The sequence below is a fragment of the Natrix helvetica genome (genome assembly GCF_964273705.1).
Source record: "Natrix helvetica genome assembly, chromosome: 6".
Classification (NCBI taxonomy): domain Eukaryota; kingdom Metazoa; phylum Chordata; class Lepidosauria; order Squamata; family Natricidae; genus Natrix; species Natrix helvetica.
The window spans coordinates 75,871,187-75,899,168 of record NC_138553.1 but is presented as its reverse complement, the minus strand read 5'-3'; the positions used below and the strand labels follow the sequence as shown (position 1 = coordinate 75,899,168).

The 27,982-nt window shown below is 45.2% G+C and overlaps 2 protein-coding genes across 5 annotated transcripts in view; one reads left to right on the top strand and one right to left on the bottom strand.

Moving 5' to 3' along the window:
* Positions 1 to 276: 276 nt before the first annotated feature.
* TTC38 (tetratricopeptide repeat domain 38) lies at positions 277 to 26,246 on the bottom strand. The gene is made up of 14 exons (XM_081958001.1): positions 26,144 to 26,246; positions 21,958 to 22,035; positions 20,274 to 20,355; positions 19,225 to 19,396; positions 18,611 to 18,784; positions 16,509 to 16,584; positions 15,423 to 15,542; positions 13,827 to 13,886; positions 11,315 to 11,353; positions 8,729 to 8,810; positions 6,884 to 7,049; positions 5,165 to 5,324; positions 3,056 to 3,129; positions 277 to 693 (listed from the first exon to the last, which is right to left on the bottom strand). Exons 1-14 carry the CDS (start codon positions 26,165 to 26,167, stop codon positions 600 to 602), a joined length of 1,401 nt encoding a protein of 466 aa, XP_081814127.1. The 5' UTR covers positions 26,168 to 26,246; the 3' UTR covers positions 277 to 599.
* The window catches only part of LOC309394574 (polycystin family receptor for egg jelly-like), a 34,194-nt gene continuing 9,347 nt past the window's right edge, over positions 3,136 to 27,982 (top strand). The window contains exons 1-3 of one of the 4 annotated variants that reach the window (XM_081957937.1): positions 3,136 to 3,621; positions 6,053 to 6,113; positions 22,720 to 22,789. Coding sequence is in view for 3 of the 4 variants with exons in the window: in XM_081957934.1 (XP_081814060.1) it covers positions 6,069 to 6,113 (45 nt within the window). In the remaining variant the exon portion in view is untranslated. Of the gene's footprint in view, positions 3,622 to 5,330; positions 6,114 to 22,719; positions 22,790 to 27,982 lie in introns of those variants that run through there. The other 3 variants (XM_081957934.1, XM_081957935.1, XM_081957936.1) reach the window with 3 other exon arrangements.

Below are 27,982 nucleotides of genomic sequence, written 5' to 3'. Positions count from 1 at the left end.
TGACTAAATCCTCCCTTGAAAGACTTTGCTGGATGGGAATGAGCAGAATTCGCAGTCAATTAATAAAAGGGGTTTTGGTCGGGACAAGGAGTTTGCTTCATGCTCTTGGGAAGCCTCGGTCAGAACAGGTGTGTCTAATCCCACTTGGCCAAATAAAGTATTCCATTCCATGCATTAGTCAATCTAAAAAAATATCAAGACATCTCCACTATTCAGTTAGCCACAACCAAGCAGAGGATCTCCCTGGCAGGGTGATTTTAAAAAATAGGCAATACATTTATACTTTCTGAATAACCAAAAGTTTATTTGAGAGCTCTGCAGCCCAAAAGCTTTTAATTGTACCCCGTTGATTTTTTAAAAATCGTATTTGTAAACTAGCGTTGCCAACAAATCAGAAACAGACACCTTCTATATCTGGCTGCCTTATGCTTCTGTAGAGATGCAGGGAAGCAAGTAACATTCAATAAGCTAAGTAGGACAAGATGGGTCAAAATTGAGCAATGGATACCGTTTTCCAAAGAACGTATAAATTTCTTGGATTTATGCAAGTCTGGACAACAACAATCTCCCTGACTTGAAATCTCTATATGATGTTCGGTTTAGCCCAGGACGTGAAGGCCTACTGCTTTCCTCATCAGTCGTTCGGTTAATGGCGAGTTTGGTCTGAATTCATCACGTTCTATAAGGAGGCATCTAAAGTATAAAGGGACAATGCTCTTAAAACATTGAACAGAAGAACTTTTTAAATAGCAATCACTTAGACTTGTATTGTCAGAGATAAATCCCTAACCACTCCGCTATGGACACAAGGAGAGTAATGAGAGAGAGAGAGAGAGAGAGAGAGAGAGAGGGAGGGAGGGAGGGAGGGAGGGAGGGAGAGGGAGAGAGAGAGAGACCCTCTAATGGCCACCTTTATATAGACACCTCTTAAAATGATAAAAGGCTTGTGTGGACCCCACTAGGGTCTTAAACTGGCTATATCTGTATTGCTGATTCATCCTCATTGCGTCAGCTTACAGTTTATACAGCTTACAACCTTACATAAGCTGGCAGCTAATAAATCCTCAGTACCTGACATATATACCATTTCACAGTGCTTTACAGCCCACTCTAAGCCGTTTACAGAGTCAGCCTATTGTCCCCCAACAATCTGGGTCCTCATTTCACCTCGGAAGGACGGTAGGCTGAGTCAACCTTGAGTCTGATGAGAGTCAAACTGCTGGCAGTTGGCAGAATTAACCCTGCAATACTGCATTCTAACCACTGCGCCACCATGGCTCTAAACCCTTAAAACCCAAAGGCTCATTGGATTCCCCCCAAAATAAGACCTGGACCAGCCATGTGAAAAGAAGTACAACTTTCTTTGCAGATATCAAAAGTAGGCATAGAATTACACTTGGAAGGAACTCATGGATCATCTAGTCCGGCGGTGAGCAAGCCGGGGCTCTGGAGCCGCATGTGGCTTTTTCATCCCTCTGCTGCGTCTCCCTGTTACTCAAATTAAGTGTCACAACCACCAATGTGCAACACCCACCAGCACACAATTTATTGAGCTTTTCCACACACACACACCGGTAGGCCAACCATGGATAAATCCAAGAAAAGAAAAGTTTCAGAAGAAAACAGAAGGCTTAATTCAACTACATATGCTAGTTTTGTGGCCGCTCAGGAAATAGTCAGGCACGGGAAGCGTTTTGTGGGCCCCGGTGTTTTCTGTGGGAAACGGGTCCAAATGGCTCTTTGAGTGTTTAAGGTTGCCGACCCCTGATCTAGTCTAGGGATACCAAACTCACGGCATCACGTTGTCATGTGATGTGACTTTTTTGCCCTTCACTAAACCGGGGGTGGGACAGCTTCTCACGCCTTAATAAAATGAATGAATGACACCCCCCCACACCTACTTAATCCTGGTTAATCATATCAAAAGCCTTATTACAGGTCAGCAACTCAAACTAAACAAAACCTACAGGATAAACTACAAAATAATTGATCTTGGGGGTGGGGGAAGCTAAGAAGGACTGGTCACTCCCAACAGAAAACCCCACATCTGTGGATTTATATTAAGAAATAAAAAATAAAAGCATCCTGCAATAAAGACAAAATCATAAAAGGAAGCAAGGCATCTCCAGGCAGGCAAAAGCTTCCAGCTGGAATTGAGGATAGTGGTTAGCTTTTTTGGAAACACTAAAATTGGTTTAGATTGCCTTTCCAGGCAGATACAATTGAACTGCAAGTTTGTTAATAGCAGGGGATGAATGGCTAATAACCATTCGCTTTGCATCTCCAATAAATGGGAGTCGGTCGTGAACTGACCACCAGATTTCAAATTTTAGGCCTGGATAACCTTGAACTACGCCGATGACATTACAACCTGAGCTTAGTGCACAAGATAATCTACCATAACGTCCTACCTGTTAATGGCTACTTTTACTTCAACTGCAATAACACAAGGGCTATCAACAGACACAAACTGAATGTAATCCGTTCTAATCTTGATTGGAGGAAAAATAATTTCAGCAATAGAGTAGTAAGTGTGTGGAACACCTTACCTGAGCCTGTTGTTAGTTCCTCTAACCCTCATACCTTTTACCTTAAGCTGTCTACCGGGGACCTTACACATTGCTTAAGATGTCCCTAAGGGGGCGTGCATAAGCGCACCAGCGTGCCTACCATCCCTGTCCCATTTATATGTACTCTTTTTATGTTCTTATGGCTATGTTTTGTTTATTTACTGTATATCCATTTATTTGTGCCATTTTTTCATGTGTTTTCGTACTTGTTTCCTTGTATTTGTTGACAAACATAAAATCAAACAAACTGTATAGGCATTGCAAATAAAAGCGAAAAGTTCTCTCCCTTCTTCCAAATAACAACAGATGTCTCCAAAGAAAATTGTCCTCCTTGCTATCCAGTGGTGACTGCAGATGTTTCCGCCTCGAGCCAGTCAAAATTTGAATCTCTGCTCCTCTTACTGATTGCAACCACGGTTCCCCTCTACGCTCATTGCTATCTTTCAACCAGGTCAAATCCAGAATCTAGTACTTGCTGTACTTACCTAGCAAGTCTTTGGTTGGCTTTGGATTTGCATTTTAAAGCAGCATGAATCAGCAACTGGGCAAAAAGATCTCTCTGGAAGGGAAGGAAACGTAGAGGAGATGTTATTCACTCCAAGGTGAGCATCTGGAACCGATTAGGTGTCAATGCAGAGAAAATGTGCAGCCCACTTCCACCCATCAGTTAGCCAACGTGGAATTAGAATGGAAAGGAGTGTCTGTTTCCCCCCAAAATCAAACATAACCAGGTTCCTTTTTATTTTTAATGAAAATAAATGCTGCTATGGCCTCTAAGGAAATACTACAAGGTGGAAAGTGGTGCACAGGATGAATTATATTCACGCTTGCTGCAGTGGTAAAATCTAATTTGTTTTTACTACCGGTTCTGTGGGCGTGGCTTGGTGGGGGGTGTCATGTGATGGTGGGCGTGGCTATGTAAGTCATGTAACTGGGGGATCAAAAGACAGAAACTCACTTTAACAATGTCCTGCTGGAGCAGGGTTGGACTAGATGACCTCCAGGTCCCTTCCAGCCCTGGATTATCCTCTGAAGCTGCGTCTAGTGTTAGGTTTGTAGTCCTTCCTACCTCTCCTTTTTCCCTCTCCCCCCCTCTCTTTCTTTCTTTCTTTCTCTCTCTCAACACCCCCCACTCCCCACTTTTGGCCTAGCATGCTTCAGGGAAGTCTGCTGGGAGCAAAAATGGATTCCCCACCTCCACCCGCGCATTTCCGGAGAACCTGTAGTAAAAAAATGCTTAAAAAGTTTTTTAAAAAGTTCCGAAGATCAGCTGTGCGACATGTGATCGTCGTAACGTTTTTTAAAAAACTTTTTCTTGTATTTTTTTTTTACTACCGGTTCTGAAAACCTGTAGCATTTTTTACTTCCGTTTTGGGCAAACTGGCCCGAACCGATAGCATTTCACACCTGGCTTGCAGCTCATGGTTGTTAAATCCTCAAACTGAGTGGAACATTTGCAGAGGAAGGTTGGAAAAAATCAAGATATTGGCCAGGATGAAGCTCCGTGTTGTACCTTGTCATTTGCCAGACCCTCCAGCAGCTGATTTAGAGGAGGGGGCGGCGTGGGAGTAAGGATCAGCATCAAGGCAGCCTGAGAGCTCGGTGGGGGAAGAGGGAATGGAACTGGCGGAGAGAGAGGGGGGGGTTGAGCCTGGGCCATCCGTCAGCCCTCAGATGGAGAGTCAACAGCCCCCCCAGGTCTGGGGGTGGCTGATGAGGAAGAGGAGGAATAGCTGGGTCCAGTGCCTAACTGTTCTGACCTAGGCTTCCCAAAAGCAGACGTTTGTAGGACATTACTTACTGAGGTCCCTTCACAGTTTAAAGCATTATTTCTTATTAAGGTAATGATGATTTAATAGCTGACCAGCTGCTGTAAGGCTGTAAACCGAGATGATGCAATGAGAATGAATGAGCAGGGTTATCACTTTAAGAGGCTGTCTATATAAGGGAGGTCATGTGAGGGCCTCTCTCTCTCTCTCTCTCTCTGCTTCCGTGTTATAGTTGAAGATTGATTGATTGCCTGTTTTTGCCTAGTATGTGTATGTGTATACAATACAATACAATAGTAGAGTTGGAAGGGACCTTGGAGGTCTTCTAGTCCAACCCCCTGCCTAGGCAGGAAACCCTATACCGTTTCAGACAGATGGCTATCCAACATCTTCTTAAAGACTTCCAGTGTTGTGGCATTCACAACTTCTGGAGGCAACTTCTGTTCCACTGATTAATTGTTCTCACTGTCAGGAAATTTCTCCTCAGTTCTAAGTTGCTTCTCTCCTTGATCAGTTTCCTCCCATTGCTTCTTGTTCTACCCTCAGGTGCCTTGGAGAATAGTTTGACTATACATATATACTTTTCAGATAAACCACTGTTTGAAAGACACCTCTGTGTACTGTATTTTGCTCCTGGGTTGTCTCAAAATCGTAGTCACAGGTGCACATTCTGACATTTCTCAACCGGGACTACTTTAGGATGTGTGGACTTCAACTCCCAGAATTCTTCAGCCAGCATAATTAAAGTGGCCCAGGTTTGGGAAACACTGGGATAAGGAATAAAACGCTTATGAAAAAGCCGGCAAAGGCCAGTTCCCGTCTCACCTGGGCATCGCTCCCTCCTATTTTAACAACCTGATATCGGATGGGGTACAACAGTTCCACGGCCTTGTCATAGTGTCCTTGGTCAAACTCCACAAACGCTTGTAGAAGAGGCGCTCCCAATGCTTGTACCAGGCTCAGCTCTTGATCGTCAGTAAAAGTCCTAGGAAAGACATCCAGATTGGAAGTGACCGTGTGAAATTACTGTATTTTTCGGAGTATAAGATGCACCGGATTATAAGACCACCAAGATTTTGAAGAGGCAAATTTAAAAAAAAAAAGTTTTTGCACTCTGTAGACCTCCGAAAAATGGGCCTGTTTTTTGTCAAAAAAAAGGGCATGCATAGCCTTTAGGAGGCTTATAGAGTGCTCCTGGGGGCTGGGAGGGGAGGCAAAATTGACCAAAAACCTGTCCGTTTTTCACTCAGCCCCCAGGAGTACAAAAGCCTTCTAAAGGCTATGCAGGGCCATTTTGAAGGGGTGGGGTTTTGGGAGGCAAAAAATGCTGTATTCAGTGTATAAGACGCACCCAGATTTTCAGCCTCGTTTTTGAGGGGAAAAGGTGCGACTTATACTCCGAAAAATACGGTAACCAAATGACCCTGAATGAAAAGATTGGCCACTGACACTTCAAGGCCAGGGAGTCCAAATGAAGTCCAAAGCAAAGAATTGTCCAAATCTAGCAAGATGTCACTGAAGGTAGCAGTCCTTGACTTACAACCATTCATTTAGCAAATGTTTGAAGTTACGACACTGGGGAAAAAGATACCATCAGGTCTCACACTTATGACCATTGCAGCATCCCGACCAGTGGTGGGATCCTCCCGGTTTAACAACCGATTCGGTGATCGCGCGAATCGGTTGTTAAAGAAATGTTCACTTCCTTTGGAGAGTAACAAGCTGATTCATGGGGGAATCTGCTCTGCCGCGCGAATCAGCTGAGAAGATAAAGGTAGGAAAATAGCGCGGGTTGGCGGGTGGGCCCATCTGATTGTCGGGGTGAACCGGTTCGCTCCCAGCTGATTGTCGCAGCTACCGACAATCGCCCGAACTGGTCCAAACCAGTAGAACCCCACCCCCGATTCCCGACAGTCAAATGATAAAAATTTGGGCTTTTGGCAACCAACCATGTATTTAAGAGGGTTAAGGCTTACATGATCTCCATAGTGACGTGATTCAAAATTCAGAAGCTTGGCAACGGACTCGAATTTATGACGGTCACAGCTTCCTGGGGGGGGGGGGGTGTCATGCCTTTTGCAACCTTCTGACAAGCCAAGTCAATGGGGAGCTCACATTCACTTAACAACCGTGTTACTGACTTAACGCCTGCAATGATTCACTTTACAACTGTGGCAAGAGAGGTTGTAAAATGGGGCAAAGCGCACTTAGCCAATGCTTCATTTAACAACAGAAACTTGGGGCTCAATTGTGGTCGTATGTAGAGGACTACCTCTACTCTGATCCAGAAGGTTGTAAAACTGGGTTCGACTCACTGAACAACTGCCCTGCTTAGCAACAATATTTTATTCCCTATTTATGGCCTTAAGTCAAGTACTTCCTGTAGTTCTTGGATAAGAACAGCGACTCACAGGCTAGTCTGGAAAATGAAAACTCTCTCTCTATTGACTTTATGAACAGTGCTCCTCTTAAAACACCCAACGTGAAGCCATAGAGAACAGGTAGGAACAAGGGGGCCTGCTGTTAGCATGGTGAGTCACTTACTGGGCCTGGTCCTGTAAAGTGGTGAGGAGCTCACTGGAAGTTTTTTGATCCTGAGCACCTAAGGAGGCCATCAGAATGTGGGCATCGTTGAAGAGCAAGATGTGATCCTGCGCATGTTTCTTCGTTGTCTGGTTTATTGTTTTCCACCTCTTACCCACATTCACCCCTAGGAATAAAGGAGCCTTTTATTTCCGTAAGCTGGCAGAGTCACCGTGAGGGAATTGGGCCACTATATAAATTTTCGACAGAAGTACCATATTTTTGGAGTATAAGACGCACTCTCTCCCCCCTAAAAGAGGGTGAAAATTTGGGTGCATCTTATACACCGAATGTAGCCGCGCCCACCTGACGGCCCCCACCCTTTGGCCTCTGCCTCCCAGCAATTTGCCTCCTTGCAACAAACAACAAACAGCCTGTTTCAGTTTCAGCATTGCCTGTTTAGAACAAGCAGCTGATTGTTGGTTGGATCGGCCTCCCAACCATCAACTGTTTTAGGCTGCAGGGATTGCCATTGCCTATTGCCACCTCCACGTGCCCCATTTTTGGCCACTACATGCCCCGTTTTCGGCCTCCGTGCGTTCCATTTTCCACCCATTCTGATTCCCGCTGCCTGGAACGGGTGGAAAATGGGGCGGGCGGAGGCCAAAAACGGGGCGGGCGGAGGCTGAAAATGGAATGCAGAGGCCGAAAATGGGGCACACAGAGGCGACAATAGGCTATGGCAATCCCTGCAGCCTGAAACAGCTGATCGTAGGGAGGCCCGACAATCAGCTTCTTGTGCTAATCAGGCTGTGCTGAAGCTGAAACTGGCTGTTTGCTGTAAGGAGGCAAATTGCTGGGAGGCAGAGGCACATTTTTTTTTCTTGGTTTCCTCCCCAAAAGCTAGGTGCGTCTTATACTTTGGAGCGTCTTATACTCCCAAAAAATGGTAATCGCTTTGTATACTTTGGAGTTGTCTTCTTCTGGGGGCTTATTCTGAGCCAGGCAGTCTCAGGATGAAAACTAGTTCTCTTCCCCGAAGACAGTCTATGCTCTACTACCTCCCGACTTGGTAGTGACAATTGTCTTCTGCTCCTTTTTGGCAACCCAGGACTGCCACAGTTTGCCTCCCAGAAGAGAACGATGCTATTCTCCCTCTGAAGTTCAAGGCAACATTTGCTTTGTTGTTGGACTGCCATTCTTGTGATTATTTTGTGGTTATTATTGCATTGTTTTGATTAATTTGTTGTATTCAGTTGTTCCTCGAGTATTTCTGGATGGAGCTGAGCAGGAATAGAGTAGAGGGGAGAGGAGGGGAGTAGAGTAGAACAGAACAGAACAATAGAATAAAACAGAACAGAATAGAATAAGAACAGTAGTAGAATAGAATAGCATAACAGAACAGAATAGAACAGGAATGGAATAGAACAGAACAGGAATAAAACAGGAACAGAATGGAATGGAATAGACTGGGATGGGATGGGGCAGGATAAAACAGAACGAAATAATAACTCAGCTGCCCACTTTTGCCAAATGAAACACAACTCACCAATGGGATGCCCAGCTGGGCAGTTTCCAACACTTGGAGCTGAACAAGCTTTTTGTTTGACACGGAATATAAATAACAACTTAAATTGTAAAGAAGAAGGTGAAGCAAAATGAAGGAGATCTCTTCTGGGAAACATTTAGATCGGGGTGTCCAAACTTGGCAACTTTTAAGACTTGTGGACTTCAACTTCTAGATTTCCCCAGCCAGCTCTGCTGGCTGGGGAATTCTGAGAGTTGAAGTCCACAAGTCTTAAAGTTGCCAAGTTTGGACACTCCTGATTTAGATAATATACGTATGAAAACTCTTTTTTTTTTTACCTTCTAATTCAAGCCTATATAACATGGAACTGTTGTCCACAACATCCAACATGGACCCGCTTTTCTGTAATCTGGGAGCAATCTGCAAACCCAAAATCATTAAGAGTTTAGATTGAGCTATTAAGGGGGGGGGGGGACCAGAGGGGAGGAGGAGAAGAGCATTTTCTTGAACTGTTCAGTTTCCTCCACAAAACTGTCAGAATAGTTTTTCCTCTTCCTCTAACCTTATTCCTACTCTGTGTTTTCTTTACAGCCGCGATTCCTGTTTAAAACAAAGGATTCCACAAAAGAGAGGAAAACCCTTTCAATTAAAATTAAAAATTTTAAACGTTTCTTTTTTTTTTTTGCATTATTTTTTTTTATTTTTTTTCCCCAGTATATACACACACATTTTATAGACAGTACATTGACTGAATCAAATCTTTTTTAAACCCCATTAACAATAGTGATACAAATAAATACCGTATTTTTCGGAGTATAAGACGCACCTTTCCCCCCGCCAAAAAAAAATCTGGGTGCGTCTTATACACTGAATACAGCATTTTTGATCTCCACAATTTCTAATCCTTACTTTTTTAAATTCACAGGTATATTTTAACACATTATTGATGTTGTTAATGCAATTAAATTACCTAATCCTAAATTCCCACGTACTACACTTAACTTATTGGGGTTGTAGTAAATGTATATTGTCTATTAATGTATACACTACTATTTTGACTGTATATATATTTCCCATTTCGTTAATATATTTTCTCATTATCCATCATCTCTTAACCTCTTTGAAATTCCATCATTTATCAACTATATAAAAAAAGAATTTTATACATTTCTTCAGGGTCTAGCCTTTGCTATTGGAATCCTAAATTTAAAATAAAGCACACGCATGCTAGTAAATACCAAAGGAGATATGCCCTGAAACGATACTGGCTACCCACAAGAAAATGGGCCTCACTATATTAAGTGTAGAGGGGAGCCACAAAAACCACAATTTCCTACGACACAGATTTTTTTTCTCGCGCACATTTCTCAGGCTAAGCAAGCACTGACTCATACACAACTGACTGGAGGGTAGAGTAGGGCTGCCAGAGCTTAACTGCTGAATCTGGAGTACCTCTAAATGGCAGTACAGCAGGGGTGTCAAACTCAAGGCCCGGGGGCCGGATCTGGCCCACAGGGTGCTTAGATCTGGCCCACGGGACTGCTTATGAAACAAGGGAGGACCGGCCTGAGGTGTCTCCGCCAGTGAAAACGGAGCTCGGGAGGGTTGCAGGGCACCATCCCAGCTGAAAGCAGCTCGCAAGGGCAACAGACAAACCCAACTCCACCCCACCCCCGAGCTCCGATTTTGCTGATAGAGGGTTGCAGAAGGATGTTGCCGCTGAAAACAGAGCTCGGGAGCCCGTTTTCGCTGGCAGGGCACTTGGGTCGCCACAGGCGCCCCCCACACAAGTGAAATCATGCTGTCCACGCCCACCCCGGCCCTCTGAGGTCAAACAGAACCCCGATGCGGCCCTCAATGAAATCGAGTTTGACATCCTGCAGTAGAGATACAGAGAGAATTCGAATACCTCAGGTTGATTTAATAAGTAAACAAAAAACTCACCCCACTAATGAAGGGGTCCCCAACCCCCAGGGATTGGCACTGGTTTGTGGCATGCCAAAAATCAGTTCATGAAAACAAGAGAAGCCCCATCTGTGGGTGTTATGATCTAGGCTTCCCAAGAGGCTGAAGCAAACTCCTTGTCTCGACAAAAAAACCCTTTTATTAATTTGCTCATTCACATCCAGCAAAGTCTTTCAATGGAGGATGTACAGTCACAGACCTTATCTGGCTTGAAGAACTGCCAGGCCGATATCTGAAACACTTGGCAAGGAGTCTCAGAGAGTCACGAACCAATTAAGTGAACGAATGGTCTCCTGCAAACTCCACTCCCCTTTCACTCCATTCCCCTTTCACCTTACTCCCAAGTTGACCCCTGTTCTTTAGCTGTTCCCTTCGTCTGGCAACTCTGTGCATGCGCACACTGGGAACAAGCTCCAGCTGTTCATCTGCCCCACTAATGTCTGACTCTGAAGGCAGCTGATAACTGGCATATGGCTGTGGCCTCATCTCTGCCTCCAGCACAGAGCCCTCATCAGAGCCTTCCCCAGACTCCAGGACTGGCCCATGTTCCTCCCCAACCTCCTCACTGTCCGAATCTGCTGCCAGTTCTGCTGGTGGGTCAAAACATTGGGATGCAGGCAGCATGCAAAACCACACCCCTTCTGGTCTGTGGAAAAACCTCTCACCACAGAACCGGTCCGTGGTGCCCCAAAGGTTGGAGGCCACTGCTCTAGTGGTCCCCTGTAACAGTGGTGTAGAGAGGTGTGTGTCTTTACTCTGAAAAACTCTTGTTTGCAAACTCAGGAGGATGTCTTGTTTTTTTTAAAAAGGAGCACATATTATGTAATTCATACTGGCATGCTCTATTTGCAAATCCAGTTTTATTTGGCACAGAAATGTAGTCATTTCACAGGAAGTAAACTCGCTGCTTGAGGTGCGACTGATAAGAATACAATGAAAGCAAGAAATGTAGTACTTACGTGGGTATCATAGATTGTCAAAGCAGCCTCATAATCACCCTGCACGCATAATAATATAAACAAGAAGGAAGAAGGAAAAAGAGTCATCAGAATTTTAATATCTCAGGTTCTAACCGATGTAATCTGTTGTCTTATTTGCAATTACTGGGCGCTGGGATCCAACAAACAATGATTTGTAAACACCACGTTCCTGGCCAATCAATTAGAATACAGCTGGAAGGAACCTTGGAGGTCTTCTAGTCTAACCCCCTGTTCAAGCAGGAGACCCGATACCATTTCAGACCAGTGACAGTCTCTTCTTAAAAACCTCCAGTGATGAAGCGCCTCGACTTCTAAAAGCAAGCTGTTCCACTGGTTAGTTGTCTTCACTGTTAGGAAGTTTCTCCTTAGTTCCAGGTTGCTTCTCTCCTTATTAGTCTACATCAGGGGTGTCCAAACTTGGGAACTTTAAGACTTGTGGACTTCAACTCCCAGAATTCCCCAGCCAGCCATGGTTGGCTGGGGAATTCTGGGAGTTGAAGTCCACAAGTCTTAAAGTTCCCAAGTTTGGACACCCCTGATCTACATCCATTGTTTCTTGTCTTCCTTTTTGGTGCTTTGGAAAATAAATTGACCCCCCCCCTCTCCTGTTTGTGGCATCCCCTCAAATACTGGAACACTGCTATCATGTCATCCTTTGTCCTTCTTTTCTCTAGACCAGCCAGAGTTGGTCTTCAGCCAGTTCTGACAGGTTCTGGAGAACCGGTAGCGGAAATTTTGAGTAGTTCGGAGAACCGGCAAATAGGCTGGCCCCGCCCCCGCTGCCTCCCAGCTGATCTTCCTTTGTTGCCCTGAACAGGAGAACAGAGCTGGAAAGCAGGTTAGTGGGGTGGGGAGGGAATCGGGATTTTGCAGTAACCTTCCCCCATGAGTGGGGAGGGAATGGGGATTTTGCAGTAACGTTCCCCTGCCACGCCCACAAAGCCACGCCACGCCCACAAAGCCACGTCCACAGAACCGGTAGTAAAAAATGTTGAATCCCACCACTGAGACTAGCCAAACTAGCCAAGGGAAGAAGGTTTCCTTGGTCCAGCCCTTTGATGTGAGTCTTGCTTGCACTGTGGTTGCTAAAATCACTGCCACTATCAGCTTCAGGAAATAGCCACACATACACAACAGGTCCCATCACCCCACTAGAAATAATAAACCAGCACACTCAGCAAAAACACACACAAACTGGATGCCACATCTGGTCATTTTGTTGTCGAAGTGAAATCCATCGTTGACCCTCCTGGTGGTAGCACCCCTTTTGACTTTAACTGCTGGCAAATGGCTCCGATTCCATCCCATACAAATCCAGAGCCGTGATGGTGAACCTATGGCACACAGAGCCATCTCTCCGGGCGCGCCAGCAGTCACTTGTTGCTCTTCCTGGTTCTGGCGCACACATGTGCGCCAGCCAGCTGGTTTTCACATGCATGGGAGTGTTGGAACCGGAAGAGTAGCTCCGTGGTGTGCATGCTGGGAAGTTGAGCTTCCGGTTTCCAGCATGCGCATGTGCACGGCCAGCTGGTCTTGGTGCAAGCGCACACACCAGAACCCAAAAGACCAGGTGACCGGTGCGCATGCGCCCACCAGAAACCGCTCTTCCGATTTCTGGTGCTCCCACGCGAGTGTGTTGTGGGAGGTGGTCTTCCCCCGTTCCCCCATGCTAATGCATATGCTCCCGTTTCACACTTGGTGCCCAAAAGGTTCATCAACACTAATCTAGAGCAAGATTTACTCTCACCAAAGGGCCTGATTACCGTATTTTTGGGAGTATCAGATGCACCTTTTTTCCTCAAAAAAGAGGCTGATACACTGAATACAGCATTTTTTTGCCTCCCGAAACCCTACCCCCTTCATCAAAATGGCCATGCAGAGCCTTTAGGAGGCTTTCAGAGAGCTCCTGCGGAGGGCAGAAATGAGCAAAAAAAGGGGCCCTGTTTTGCTTAATGTTGCCCCCCCCCAGCCCCCAGGAGCACTCTATAAGCTTCCTAAAGGCTATTCATGCTGTTTTCGCAAAAAACAGGCCATTTTTGGGAGGTTTGCAGAATGCAAAAACTTTTTAAATTTTTTTTGCCTCTTTAAAACCTTGGTGCGTCTTATACTCCGGTGCGTCTTATACTCGGAAAAATACGGTGACATTTTGTTCTATTTCTACTGGTTGGTGACAATGACCACTGTCTAAATGTCTGTGGAAATTCTCAGTCATCCAGGTCATGGTTGTCCCAAAAGTGATTTTTTTTTTCAAGAGGCAACTGGAGTTTCTTGTTTTTCTGTGAAGACGTTTCGCTTCTCATCCAAGAAGCTTCTTCGGAGCTGAGGAAGCTTCCTGGATGAGAAGAGAAATGTCTTCAAAGAACAACCAAAAAAAAAAAGTCCAGTTGCCTCTTGGAAAAAAAAAACACACCTTTGGGATGCCAACTTTTCACTTTCCATATGTATTTCACCTCTTGTGAAAGGATAGATAGTGGTGGAAGAATGCACTTACCTTTTCAATAAAGTATAAAGCCCAGTGCCAGTAATTATGGCAAGCCAGCATATCACTGTCCTGGAATGGAAAAAGTATGGTCATTATAAGCTAGAAACTTATTTGGGTGCCACCAAAACACCCTCCAAGACTATATTATTGGAAACTATCCTTAGAGAAATGCCAAGATGATTAACCCAAGGCCAAAGAGTTTGGTCTCGTATGCTGATGTTCCAGATGTGAAACATCCCCCCCCCCATCCCTCTCCTGATGCTGACAGCTCCTGTTGCAATATTCATTCTTAGAACAGTCCGCTAAGATAGATCAGGATATAAACTTCCATATTTCTGAAGGATGGAGCTAAGCAAACAGTGATTTAGCCAAGACTTGCCACCAATGTAGCCATAGTGACAAGATCTGAATGGATAGTTTTCTCACCACCGATCCTTTAGCTCGGGGGTGTCAAACTCAGTTTCATTGAGGGCCACATCAGGATTGGGTTTGACCTGGGGGGTGGGGAGTGGCCAGGGTAGACATGGCCAGCTCAATGTCATGTTTATGGGGGCACCTATGATAGCCAAGTGCTAAGTTAGGACTTCCCTCAGACACTCCCTCCCTCATTATAACTTTCCTTCCTTCCTTCCTTCCTTCTTTCTCTCTTCATTATCCTTTTTTCTTCCTTCCCGTCATGCCTTATTTTTCCTTCCTTGCACTCTTCCCCTCTTCCTTTCTTTGTCTTCCCTTTTCCCCTTTCTCCTTTCCTGTCCCTTCTTGGATGCTCAAATGCAAAAGGGGAAACATTTCTCCTTTCGTTTTGTTTTGAGTTTGTTTTGCTAGCCCTCTGCCAGGAGAAACAGAGCTTCAGGGGGCCACGCATGGCCCGCCCTGTCTCCGTTTTTGGCTAAAACGGCCTCCTGCAGCTCTTTGCCAGCAAAAACAGAGCCCTGGGGGTCGCACACATTTTTGGGCTGTTTTGGGCCACAACGGCCTCCAACAACTGTCTGCCAGCAAAAATGGAGCACTGGAGGAGGGGTAGTCCTTTCCACTTTCCAGGGCCAGATCTAAGCATCCCGCACGCCAGATCTGGCCTGCGGGCCTTGAATTTGAGACCCCTGCTTTAGCTGCTTGCCCGATGGATCACCAAATGTGGGGCATTTCCTTTCCTTGCTCATTTTGGTTTCCTGTGAACGACAAAACTGATCACAAAGGAGGCCCCACACTAAAATGCAACAAAAATCTAAGATATTGATAAAAGCACTCAAAATCCGCTAAGGATCTGCAAGGACCATTTAAACAGCTCTCCGCATACGCATAAAACAGGGGCAATGCTTCAGTCACCACCTTGACTCTTTCGAGCAACCTGCAAGGACCCTATACCACTATTGCGCTCCGCCCACTCCCCCAAAAGTCATCACGGATCCTCTGCGCATGCACAGAGGTTTCTGGGCATGCGCAGAAGCGCTGCGTGCGAGCAACGCAAGCGTGCACAGGAACACGCTCCTGGTCCCGAACCGATAGCAAAGGCAAGAGGGTTTCATGCCTGCCACAAACCCTTCAAGCCGAGAGGAAGCTGGCGGCCATTTTAGGGGGGGGGGAAACGAATAAGTAGATGGTTACCTTCCAGTTGTTTTCGGTTTGCTTCATGAATGCCAGCCCACTCTTAAAATCCGCTTTCATTTCATTCACGTGAGCCAAAGCGTGGACAGACCACGCGTCTCTCTGATTGATGGCTAAAGCCTAATTGAGGAATGCAGGGGAAAGAAAATTATGCATTCTAATGAAGCTGTCATCGCATTACGAGGAGAACCTCACCTACTGTAAGACTTGGGTAGATTCCCATGAGACATATGATGGGGAGCCCCAAACCCTGATTCAGGTGAGGGAGGTGTGGTCAGTTTTTAGGATGTTACTCTTTCTCCCTCTCCCCTCACTGGGATCATAACGTTCCTGTAAATGCTGCAGTAGATGTATTTTCTGTAGAGGGGGCTGAAATGCTCTAGTTAGACAAGAAAACATAATGCTCAGATACTCCTTTGGCCAGAGATCAGTGTTCTTTCTCCTCTGGGTAGCAACCAATAAGTTGGAAATCTCGGAGGAATCTCCTTTATTGAGCTCTTAGGAAATAAACACAGTCACATCTAAGAAGAGAAGAGAAGAGAAGAAAAGAGAAGAAAAGAGAAGAGAAGAGAAGAGAGAAGAGTTGGAAGGGACCTTGGAGGTCTTCTAGTCCAACCCCCTGCCTAGGCAGGAAACCCTACACCATTTCAGACAAATGGCTATCCAACATCTTCTTAAAGACTTCCAGTGTTGTGGCATTCACAACTTCTGGAGGCAACTTCTGTTCCACTGATTAATTGTTCTAACTGTCAGGAAATTTTTCCTTAGTTATAGATTGCTTCTCTCCTTGGTTAGTTTCCACATCTACCTTACATCTGCCATCAAGAGCCTCTCACACGCTTCCAGGGTGGCAAAAAAAAATATCAGAGGATGTTTGATAGTGCCTCTTCTGCCAAATTTTATTTAAAGGCTGAAGCTTTTAATGGAATTCATGGAAACTTCGGCCTTTGAATAAAAATGTGTGGCTCAGAGAGTTCCTTATCAGTCCCTTCTGTTGTTGTTTTTTTCTCCCTCACTCAACTTCTCTGTCAAGAAATGAAAAGTAAGATCCTTCATTGCCACAGGTCTGCTTCTTATTTCAGTTACCTCATAGGCCAGCTTTTCACCACGGTCATAGAAATTGGTTTCAACCAAGCCGAAGGCATACATGCCTTTAATGTAGCTGAAGAAAAAAAGAAGAAGAAACCTTTCACATAGAAGTTAATCAGCACAGCTTTGATATGCCTCTTCAAAGCAACATTTCCTTTTTTTTTCTGTTTTATTTTTTGTTACAAATGTTAAAACCCCTTTACAATCGAAGTGATATCCGGGTTTTCCCCCCTTTTTACATTTTCTCTTATACATAATTAATTTTACATCACATTTATCATTTCTAATTTCGGCCCCACTATTTTCTTACCATATTTCCATCTTAAATTTAAATTTTTCTTAATAAATAAACAAACAAAACCATTTTTCTCCCTTTCAGAAAAAAAGTGTACCAACTTTATCATTTCATTTTCCATTTGTTATTTCTAGTGTCGGTATGCAGCATATATCATCAAATTCCATTTCAATATAACAAGTATTTTACTTAATTGGTTATCCACACTTAACAATATTATCTTATTTAGCTACATATCATCAACAGTATCAACATATTTCATTTTCTACCAATATCTCTTTTTTACCTTACTCCTTTCCTAACCATTTTCTCTTAATTCATCTCTTGTTCTCTTTAGTGTTCTATTTTTCTTCAGCTTTCTTTTCCTCCTCTGCCTCCTACTCTTAAGTTCCCCTTTTTCTTCTTCTTTTTCCTTTTGTATGTCTTCTGATTTTCTCCTATCATTCTTCTATAATTTATTTGAGTAAACCTCCCTTGGGTTCTTTTTTGCTTCCTGCTATTTCTCTCTTTGCTTCAAAGCAACATTTTGCTGACAGGCCAAGTCAATCTGGTTTTGGGTTAGAGGCCACTGAATTCCCAAGCCAGATCAAGTTAAGCAACTCCGCACGATATCGTAACTTTGGGGTTTTGTCTTGAGGGGCCATGGTATGTCTCCCCTCTCCCTGCCCCACCTGGGGCTGAATCTGCAGTCTGCTGAAGGTGAGCAGTGAGCCTTCAAAAAGTCCCTGGAGTTGCAGATGGCGGGAAGGCAGTAGGACAAGTCTCTACGTGGGTTGGACTAGAAGATCTCCAAGGTCCCTTCCAATCTGTTATTCTGGATTCTGTACTCTTTGTGCTTTAGCAATATACGTGAACCTGGGCCACTGTCCATTTGGGGTCCATGGTCTGGCTGAACATGGTATTGTGACCCGCCAGTGGCCAGCCGAGCTGGTGGCAGATTCAGACAGTAAGGAGGTTGGGGAGGAACATGGGCCAGTCCTGGAGTCTGGGGAAGGCTCTGATGAGGGCTCTGCGTTGGAGGCAGAGATGGAGCCAGCGCTATCCAACAGTTATCAGCTGCCTTCGGAGTAGGATATCAGTGGGGCAGGAGAACAGCTGGAGCTTGTTCCCGATGTGCTCATGCGCAGAGCTGCCACGAGAAGGGAACAGTTAAGGAACAGAGGTTGACTTGGGAGTAAAGGCACAAGGGGATGTTGAATGGCCCCTCCCATAGGGAATAAATAGGAGCAAAAGGGGAGTGGAGTTTGCAGGAGACAATTAGTTTATTAGTGTGAAGATTTGCTTATCTGAGAGACTCCTTGCCAAGTATTTCCTTGTACAGCGTTGCATCTGGAAGCTATCGACATGGCAACTATCCAAAGACTGATAAGGTCTGTGTTTGCAAATCACCCTTGAAAGACTATTTGCCGGGACTTTGCTGGATGTGAATGCTAGGAATTCACATTAGCCAAATAAAAAGGGTATTTTTCGGGACAAGGAGTCTGTTTCGTGATTTGGTGAAGCTTAGGTCAGACTCTTTTCTGTGTTTATCACAGGTTTCCTAATGGAATCCTGCTTCATTCCATCCTTTCTCAAATCTTCTCTCCAATTCTTTCATCTTCCATTGTGGTTGTTAACACACGCACACACACACACACCTCTGTTAAGGAGGGGAAACTAGAATACTTTGGTCTGAAGGGAATTTTTGGGAAGGCAAACGGTGTCACACAACACAAACGGTGGTGTTGTGATGTCACAATGCGTGCAACATCACTGGAGCTTGTACCAATGTAGGAGGAGAAACACAGGAAAAAAATGGCCTTACCTACTAAGAGGAATATCTGGAGTCCAATAACGATAAACTTGGGCAATCGAATCTCTCATTTGAGTCTGGGCTCCCATATAAAAATAGCCATCATGGGCAAATTTTAGGGCCAGCATGTCGGTTGGATTGCTCTGCAGGATTTCTTCCCACGTATCACAAGCTTGGGAGATCTGCCTGCAAGGAGAAAAGTTTACAAATTGCCATATTTTTCAGAGTATAAGGCGCACCGGAGTATAAGACACATCAAGATTTTGAAGAGGCAATTTTTTTAAAAAAGGTTTTGAACTCTGCAGACCTCCTAAAAATGGCCACTTTTTTGTCAAACGAAGAATACGGTAGTGTTCACACAAGGTTGTAAGTCAGGGGTCCTCAAACGTTTTAAAAAGGGGGCCAATTCAAGGTCCCTCAGTCTGTTGGGGGGGGCCTGGACCGGCTAGAACCCACCACTGGTATGTATGTATATATAAACCTTGTATATAAACCACTGTTTGAAAGATAAAACCTCTGTGTACTGTATTTTGTCACAAAATAGTAGAAAAAGGCATTCTATGGACATCTGCAGGCATAGAATTGCCCGCAAACGCAAAACGCAATTCATCCAAGGAAAAACATACCCACGAGCGAAGAGCTCCACGGCAGACACGTGCATTTTCTCCCGCTCACTCAAGGGCTGAGAGTGTGAAAGTGACACCATGGCCTTGATGGCCTCGTCCAGTTTCTTGTCCAGCCGCACCGAACTCCCAGTACTGATCAGGACCAAACCGTTGGCAATCACATTGCCCATGACTGCCAATAAAGAGCAGAGGGTTTTTCAAGTCTTTAGGTCGGCTGGCAGGGAAGCAACCAACCAATGGATAAAGCAGCCAACGAACAATATTTTTACAAAATAAAAAGCTTAATGCTAAGCTTAAAAAAAACTGTTGTACTGTAGGTCATATTTGTATATTATATTGTAAATGTTTAAGAGATAAAACAGGAGGAGAGGGAGGAAGGAAGATGAGGAGGGAGGGAAGGATGGATGGAAGGAAGGAGAGGGAGGGAGGGATAGAGTGAAAGAAGGAAGGTGAGGGGGAGGGAAGGAGGGAGGGAAGGAAGGAAAGAGAGGGAAGGAAGGAGGGTAGATGAGAAGGGAGGGAGGGAGGGGAGGAAGGAAGGGGCAAGGCAAGGCAAGAAGGAAGGAAGGAGAGGGAATGAGAGAGTGAAAGAAGGAAGGTGAGGAGGAAGCGAAGGGAGGGAGGGAGGGAAGGGGCAAGGCAAGAAGGAAGAAGGATGGAAGGAAGTAGAGGGAGGGAGGGAGGGAGAGTGAAAGAAGGAAGGTGAAGGGGGGAGGGAAGGAAGGAAGGAGGGAGGGAAGGAAGGAAGGAGACGGAGTTACATCCTCAAACCCCCGTTACTTTAACCTCAAACTGTCTAGCATGGACCTCACCCCATTCCTGAGAGGTCCGTAAAGGGGGCGTGCATAAGCGCACCAGCGTGCTTACCGTCCCTGTACTACTGTCCCCATTTATCTGTACTCATTTGCCTTGTTCATGTCCATGTTGATACTCATACCTGTTATCTTGTAGATGTTTGACAAACTAAATAAATACGTAAATAATAAATAAATTCTAAGCCACTCCACATCACTGGATCCTTCTTGGATCAGCCCTGATGGCCCACTTACCAAAGTTAGGATCTGCCACCTGTAGTTTTGAAAAGGTTCCTTCAAGACCCCCGAGACTCTGGTCATTCGTCCAGGTCACATACTGGAATAAAGGAAATAACTCTTGTTGGTTAAGAATACAAAGAGAGCCTTTTGTGAAAGAGCAAAAAGAAGGACAACTTCCACTAAAAAGCCACTTCTTCCAAATGTAGACATGTAGCAAAATATCCTTAAGGCCGCTCCTTTATTTCTATTCATATTTAAAAATCACTCGTGGATTTTGCTTAAGGGTGGTATTCACTTACTTTCATTTACCGAGAGGGCGTGGCCAGGCAGCACTCTGCCTCCTGCACCCCCCAGGAGCAAAAACGCCCTCCCACACCCCGTTTTGGGCCTAATAGGCATCCCTGCACTTAGCTGGGAGCCAAAACGGGGCGCGTGGAGACTCCTGGAAGGGGCAGGGCCAGTCAGCAATTTAACAACCGGGTCGGCTGAAATCCACCACTGCCTATATCAGTAATGGCGAACCTTTTTTGCCTCAGGTGCCAAAAGCACGCCCATGTGCGTTATCCCATGCACTGACGTGCCCACCCCATAATTTAATGCCTCCCCACGCCATGTCCCCTGTGCATGTGCGCATGACCCACCCACCTGCCGCTGTCCTGTGCATGGCTTTCTTTGAGCCTAGGCAGGGCAAAAATGGCTTCCCCTGCCCCTCCCCCTGCGGCCCTCCGGAGGCCAGAAATGGTCCGTTTTCTGACTTCCGGTGGGCCTGGTAGGTTCATTTTTTTACCCTCCCCAAGCTCTAGAGCAGTGGGTCTCAACCTTCCTAATGCCGCAACCAGTTCCTCATGTTGTGGTGACCCCCAACCATAAAATTATTTTTTGTTTTCCGTATTTTTTCGAAAACATGTGTTTTCCAATGGTCTTAGGCAACCCCTGTGAAAGGGTCGTTCGATCCCCAAAGGGGCCGCGACCCACAGGTTGAGAACCGCTGCTCTAGAGACTTTCGAGGAGCCTAGGGAAGGTGAAAACGGCCTCCCACACACCACGAGGCCAAAAACGGCCCGTTTTCTGACTTCTGGTGGGCCCGGTAGTCCATTTTTTGCCCTCCCCAGGCTCCAGAGGCTTTCTAGGAGCCTGAGGAGAGTGAAAAACGGCCCAACATGCAAACCATAAGTTCGGGAATGGATTTCTGGGTTGCCCATTGGATGGCTTTTCACCCTCCAGAGGCTTCAGGAGCCTTCCCTGAAGCCTCCAGAGGACGAGAAACAGCCCAACGTGCAAACTAGAAATCTGTTCCCGAACCTCCGAGTTGCGCGTTCGGCAACCCAGAAGGTTCAGGGAAGCCTCCGGAGGGCGAAAAACGGCTGAAAATCAAGACCGAAAATCAGCTGGCCAGCACGCACATGCACACTGAAGCTGACAGGGCACCTCCTCACATGCCCTCAGAAATGGCTCCACATGCCACCCGTGGCACGCATGCCATAGTTTCGCCATCACGGGCCTATATCATTCCAGACAAATGCCTGCCCAGTCTCTTCTTAAAAGCCTCCAATGATGGAGCACCCATCAACTTGCTTGTCTTTAAGATATAAAACTCTTGGCATTTTCCTTCCCCTTGTCACAATTTCTACAACTGACTGTTAGTAATAAGAATCTTTATGCCCACCAGTCTCTCCCACAACCTTTTCCTCATCCCCACCTGAGTCAACGCAGCATCAAAAAGTTTACAAGCCTCATTACTGGTGGTTGAAAGGAAAAGTCCCGCGTCCTGCCAGGCCTGGAAAAGATGCAAAATGAAAAACTGAAACACAAGCACAAAATTACAGAAGACACACAAAGGAAAGATACTTTTCTCAATTCAAAATTGTTGTTTATGTTGCTTTTTTTTTTTTAACAACAAAGAGGCTTAAAATCTATGGAACTCTGGTAAATGTATTTTTTCATTACTTTCAATAGATTAACGGCCATTTTGGTGAAGGGGGAGGGTTTCGGGAGGCCACAAATGTCGTATTCCGTGTGTAAAACACACCCAGATATTCACCCTCTTTTTGGGGGGGAAAAGGTGCATCTTATACTCTGAAAAATACGGTGTTTGCCCCATTTTACAACTTTTATTGCTGGAGTGGTTAAGTGAATCACTGCACAGTACTAATTGTTCCAAATTTCATAATATTCCGACTCTTCTTTATCTTTTAATTTCAGTGTTAATTTGTCCATCTCTGCACAATCCAAAGTTTTTTGTATCACTAATTCATCCGAGTGGGTATTATTTTGTTTCCAGCATTGGGCAAATGCTATTCTAGCTGTGGTTAGCAGATGTGTTAATGTGTACTTAATTTTCTTTGTATATTTCCCTTTGATTATTCCCAAGCAGAAAGATTTTCGGGTTTGTATTGTATCTGTTCAAATTTCTTGCACCTATTTTCAAATGTTTGTCCAATGTTTTTGTGTTTCCGGGCAGGTTCGCCATATGTGATAAAAAGTCCCTTGTACTTTTTTACACCTCCAGAAGTGTAAAACAGAACCTTGAGGTACTTCCCTGCTTCCTTCCTTCCATGTTAGATGTAGTTCCGTTGATAACCACATATTGAGTGCCGTTTGTCAATCAGCTACAAAGCCATCTGTTAGATGATGCTGTCTATCCCACATTTTTTAAGTTTACCAAGATGTAGGTGGTGGTTAAATACCTTACTGAAAGGGTTTTGATTCACAGGAAGCCTTGCGAATGCCGCTGGCTTTTAGCACTGTGAGAATACATCCCGAGACAAAAATTTATCATCATTATCCAACTAGAGTTTTGAAATTATCCCCCCGGGAGCCAATTCAGACACATTTGCTTTTCATAATAGCACGACTATTTCTCTCAAAAGACAGGGCAGGCAGAAAAGGGATAAAACTTTCTTTGATTTGAGCTCAAAGCCTGCTCACTTCATGTTGCTTTCTTGGCTTCACCATTCCCTTCTTCTGGGATGTTCTTTAGATTCTCCAATTAGCATAGGCCTGGGATCTCTTGGTAGCCTCCCATCCAATCTTGCATAACTTTATATGTTCAGAAAATCATGCTATCTTTTACACGGCTGGCAAATCAGCCTATCTTCCCCTCCATCCCATAATCTACTGTTGCTACAATCAATAGTAGCAACAGTACTTTCCATAATTAGCAAAACCCAGTATTTTTCTCTAACTAGCAAATAATGATTGGCCTCACCCCTCAAAGTTGTAGTGGTTCTATTTATTTATATCCCATCTTTATTATTGTCGATAAATAATTCCAGGCGGTGAGCATACATATATGCTTCTTTCTCCTCCTCTTTTCCTCACAACAGGGACTGGCCAAATGGTTTTCACCTAGAAATCCAGAGATGGTGAGTTCTAATTCAGCCAGAGTCTGAAAACCATCTGGGAAATGGTTTCAAAACTTCAAAATATTGACAGGAAATGTCCAAGGGTGTCTCCAGGATGCAAGGCTAACCTGAAGGGCACACAAGCACACCCCCACACACATACACACAAAATCAACCCTCAAAGGATATTCAAGCCCTCCCTGCTAATCTGGCACTCATTTTCAGTTCAAAGTCCATTCTCTTCACACCCCAGTATGCCCGGATCCTAACAAAGAGACTCACCGACATTGGCAGCATATTCTTTTTTAAAGTTTATAAACGTAACACTGTACATCGATGGGACTTTTCTCCTTCTGTTCAATCATGTGCAATTCTGATAAGATTGCCTGGGCAAGACCCTGCAGTGTTTTGGCAAAGGTTTTTCAGAAGTGCTTTGCCATTGCCTCCTTCCTAGGGCTGAGGAAAAAGCGGCTGGCACGCGCTGGTTTTATGCCCAAGGTGGTTCTAGAAGTCCCAGTCTCCTAGTTCCTAGCTTGGTGCTTCACCACTATACCAAATTGGCTCCCGCGGTCATTTATCCACACACCCCTTGGAGATGTCATCACGTATCATGGCCTCACCGCACACATGCTGTGCACCAGATTTTGTGACCTTGTTCGAGCATGTCATTTACCCTCCTTTCCCCAACTGAACATCTATTTAGGCTACCCCATCCAAGCAAGGATTGAGCCAGAAACTCCAAAAATCCTTAATCCAACTTGTTGAAGGCTAGTTGTAGAGACCTTGGCGAGACTGTTGCAAAACTTCTTCAACCACAGAGTCCAACCCCCAGGAGTTCCAAATGTCACTTCCTGAACTTTGTCCACGATTCAGCTTTCCACGTAATGAATAACCTGCCTCCCAATCTTTTCCTTCCTTCGCCTCACACTTCCCACTCCGGAAAGGCTCCCAACCAGATCAGCTCAATTCTGCCTCCAGGAGTTGCAACCGTTGACCAAAGTTCGGACCATCAACGGGTCTTCCATGCCAAGGAAGCAAGCTGGCACGGCTCTCCTCATCCAGTACCTCACACATTGCCCTACACAGCATCCCTTCTGCTGCAACCTGGGGAAAACTGGGCTGGGGTGTGTGTGTGTGTGAAAGAGAGAGAGAGTGAGAGAGAGTGAGAGTGAGAGTGTGTGTGTGTGTGTGTGTGTGTGTGTGTGTGAGAGAGAGAGAGAGAGAGAGAGACTTAACTTCCAAGCTTCCCTTGCTCCCAAGAAGTTGGGTCTTTGTGGCAGGCTTTGCAAAGGCTGGATGGGGCACCACCAGGAAAAAGTGCATCGAAGAAGTTTGGTTTTATAGACCCAATTATAAGAAGGAAAATCTAAGAAAGGGGGAGAAATGGATAGACTGTCTATGGAAATGAAGGAGAGGGAAGAAACAGAGTACAATCAAATTTGGAATAGATGGTACTCCTGGCTTGAGAGTCAACGTAGAACTTAAGGCGTAGGATGCAAAAGTATAATATATAGAATGCAAAATTTGTAAGAAAGATATGATATCAATGTGTGAGTGGATGTTATTATAAGCGGAAGGACCTCCGCTCCTTCCGTCAGAAACTCAAAAACCACCTGTTCCAGCTAGCCGGCCTGGCCTAATTCCAGCTTTCCCACCTCAGTTTTATTGTTAAATTTTTATGATTGGTTTTATGGTCTAAGTTTTAATTTTTATAAATTCATACAGGGGCTATTTAATCTAATTTTAGCTATGTATGCTATTGTTTGTATGGTTTTTTAAATTTATACCTGTACACCGCCCCGAGTCCCTTCGGGGAGAGGGGGCGGTCTAGAAATCTAATTAAATAAAAATAAATAAAAATAAATAAATAATTTAAGTAAGGATATAATTTAGGATGGTGATATAGAGTTAGAATTTTTGTAAATAGGATTGTTACGAAAGGTATGGATACCGATACAGAGAAGCTGTTACAGATGTTACATTTTGTGTTTTCAATGTTGGGAAATGTAATAAATACTATTTTAAAACACAAGAAGTTTGGCTTTGCAATGGCTATTATCTATTTTCATACTAGGGCAGTCAAGGCAAGATCGTTTTCTGAGTTAGGCCACCCTCTTCGTTCGGCAGCTCAAAGTGGCATGCGAGTTGCCCTCTCCTGACTCTGCAGTGGGTGAGCAGACTGGCCCCAACTGGCCTCAACTCCACTCTGGAATGCTCTAAGGCTGGATTTGAACCCGTCTCTCCTTCTCTCCCTGCACAGAGCCCCTCCTAGGGCCGCCCTGGCTTCTGCTCGGCCCCAAGCTAGAACCAACGGAAGCCCCCTCCCCTCAATCTCCGCTGATACGAGTCAAGAAACAGGACGGGACAGGAGGAAACCACCCGAAACGCCCCCTTGGCTACGCCCGGACGTTCTCCGGCCTCCTGGACAAAAGCCACAGATGGTTTCGAAGCGGCTGCAAGAAACTTGAAGCGGGGCGAAACGGTCCGGGGCGCCGCCAAGACGTCCAGCGGCTGCCCCCAGGCGCCTGCGCTGGGCCTCACCTTGCAGTCCCGTAGCCCCGTCATGGTGCCCTGGCTGCCGCCTCTCGTCTGCGGAGCCTCAGCTCCGGCCTTTTGAGCGAGGAAGGGGGCGGCGACGGCAGGCAGACGCCGGGCGCCGCCTTCCAATCCAAAACGAAAGCGCAATCGTCCCGGCCTGTCAGCCCGGCGGGCGCTCGCGCGGCGTGGGACTTTGACTGGCTCTCCGTTCTCCTCTGCCCGAGTTTCGGGCCGCCCCGGGCCGGGTTTGGATCCCTTCGTGAGGGGGCCGAGCCCGCAGCCCTTGTGGGTTCTCCATCACTTGTGTGGCTGTGGAGATTCTCAGTCACGGTTGTCCCAAAGGTGCTTTCCCAAGAGGCCGCTGTTTTTTTTTTCCTTTGAGGACGTTTCGCTTCTCATCCACGAAGCGTCTTCAACTCTGACAGGATTTGGTCTGACCGAAGGTAGTACATAAAATTATCTACTGCAACATCCTACCTGTCAATGACTATTTCAGCTTCAAGGGCAACAATAATGACTCGAATTAACCGCTCCAAACTCGAAAGCCTGTCTGCCAGGGATAATAAATCCTTCCATCCCCTACTATCCTGTCAGAGCTGAAGAAGCTTCTTGGATGAGAAGCGAAACGTCTTCAAAAGAAAAAAAAATAAGAAAAGCCAGTTGCCTCCTGAAAAAAAGCACTTTTGGGATAATCTTAACCTGGGTGATTGAGAATCTCTACAGACTTCCACCACTGGAGGTTTTTAAGAGGAGATTGGACAACCATTTGGCTGAAATGGCATAGCGTCTCCTGCCTGAGCAGGGGGTTGGACTAGAAGACCTCCAAGGTCCCTTCCAATACTGTTCTGCTATTATGCCATAACAATGTATTTTTCTTCAGTAGCATTAGCCTGGTGCATGAAACAGAGTAGCCTTTGTAGGCAAACAGACACACATGTGTACAGACACACACACACACACATACACACTCACACACAGACACCCTTTGCACTAACCAGCCTGCTAGCAAAATGAAGCAAATGCTATACTGTTGCAGAAAATAACAGGGCTTAGACGTTTCGGGATCAAGGAGAAGTTTATTGGCAGCCAGGTTCAGAAAAGTCAGTCAAAAGTAAACATGCAACTTCTGAACAACTCTTCTCATGGAAGCACGCATTCTTATACTTTGTCAAAAGCAGCGCAACACGGAAATACTTAACCCATTTCTGATTGGTTACCTTGAGGAAAGAAGCCTTATAAGCAGATACTGTCTTACTTCCCCTTTTGTCTTGGCCCACAGGTATGGAGTTCTAGTCTCATAATGGCTACGTGGCTTTGTAAGAACTTTAGCTGAACTCTGTGGTTTTTGGCTTTTGACATTTCCTGTTTTTGTACACGTCTTAAAAGCAGGTCTTTATATCTTCTTTCTGTCACATCACTCACTTTTATATTTTAATCCTGCCTTATCCCCTCCTTCTAGACTCTATTTTTAGCTACAATTGAGTCTAGCCTATTACAGAGCGTTTGATCAGCAACGCAAGCATATAATACAGAATCTCTCCAATCCCTAGGATGCAAGTTGAACATATGTGCCTGTGTCTGAAATCTCATCCTCATCATAGAGAGGTGGGGCAATCCTACGGTCAATAAGGCTTTCCATCAAAACTAATTCCTTTTCAACCTGTATTTCCTTTACTGATCTCATAACTAGTTGTCTGAGTTGCGGTATCACACAAGGAAGATAGGCTAGGCTTGCAATCCTGAATAACAGTAGAAATAGCATTTGTTTAATCCAACCAGTCCCAGGTAACCAAGAGAACCATGCATCTGCCCCTTGCAGCCTCTCTCCAATCTTGGATGCCC

Excerpts from the sequence above, each read along its gene's own strand:
- TTC38 (XM_081958001.1), bottom strand. The coding sequence starts at position 26,167 with ATGACGGGGCTACGGGACTGCAAG. Across the intron at positions 22,036-26,143 it reads CGGGGCTACGGGACTGCAAG|GCCTGGCAGGACGCGGGACT; the intron begins GTGAGGCCCAGC and ends CATCTTTTCCAG. Across the intron at positions 11,354-13,826 it reads CTTTATACTTTATTGAAAAG|GGTGATTATGAGGCTGCTTT; the intron begins GTAAGTGCATTC and ends TTATGCGTGCAG.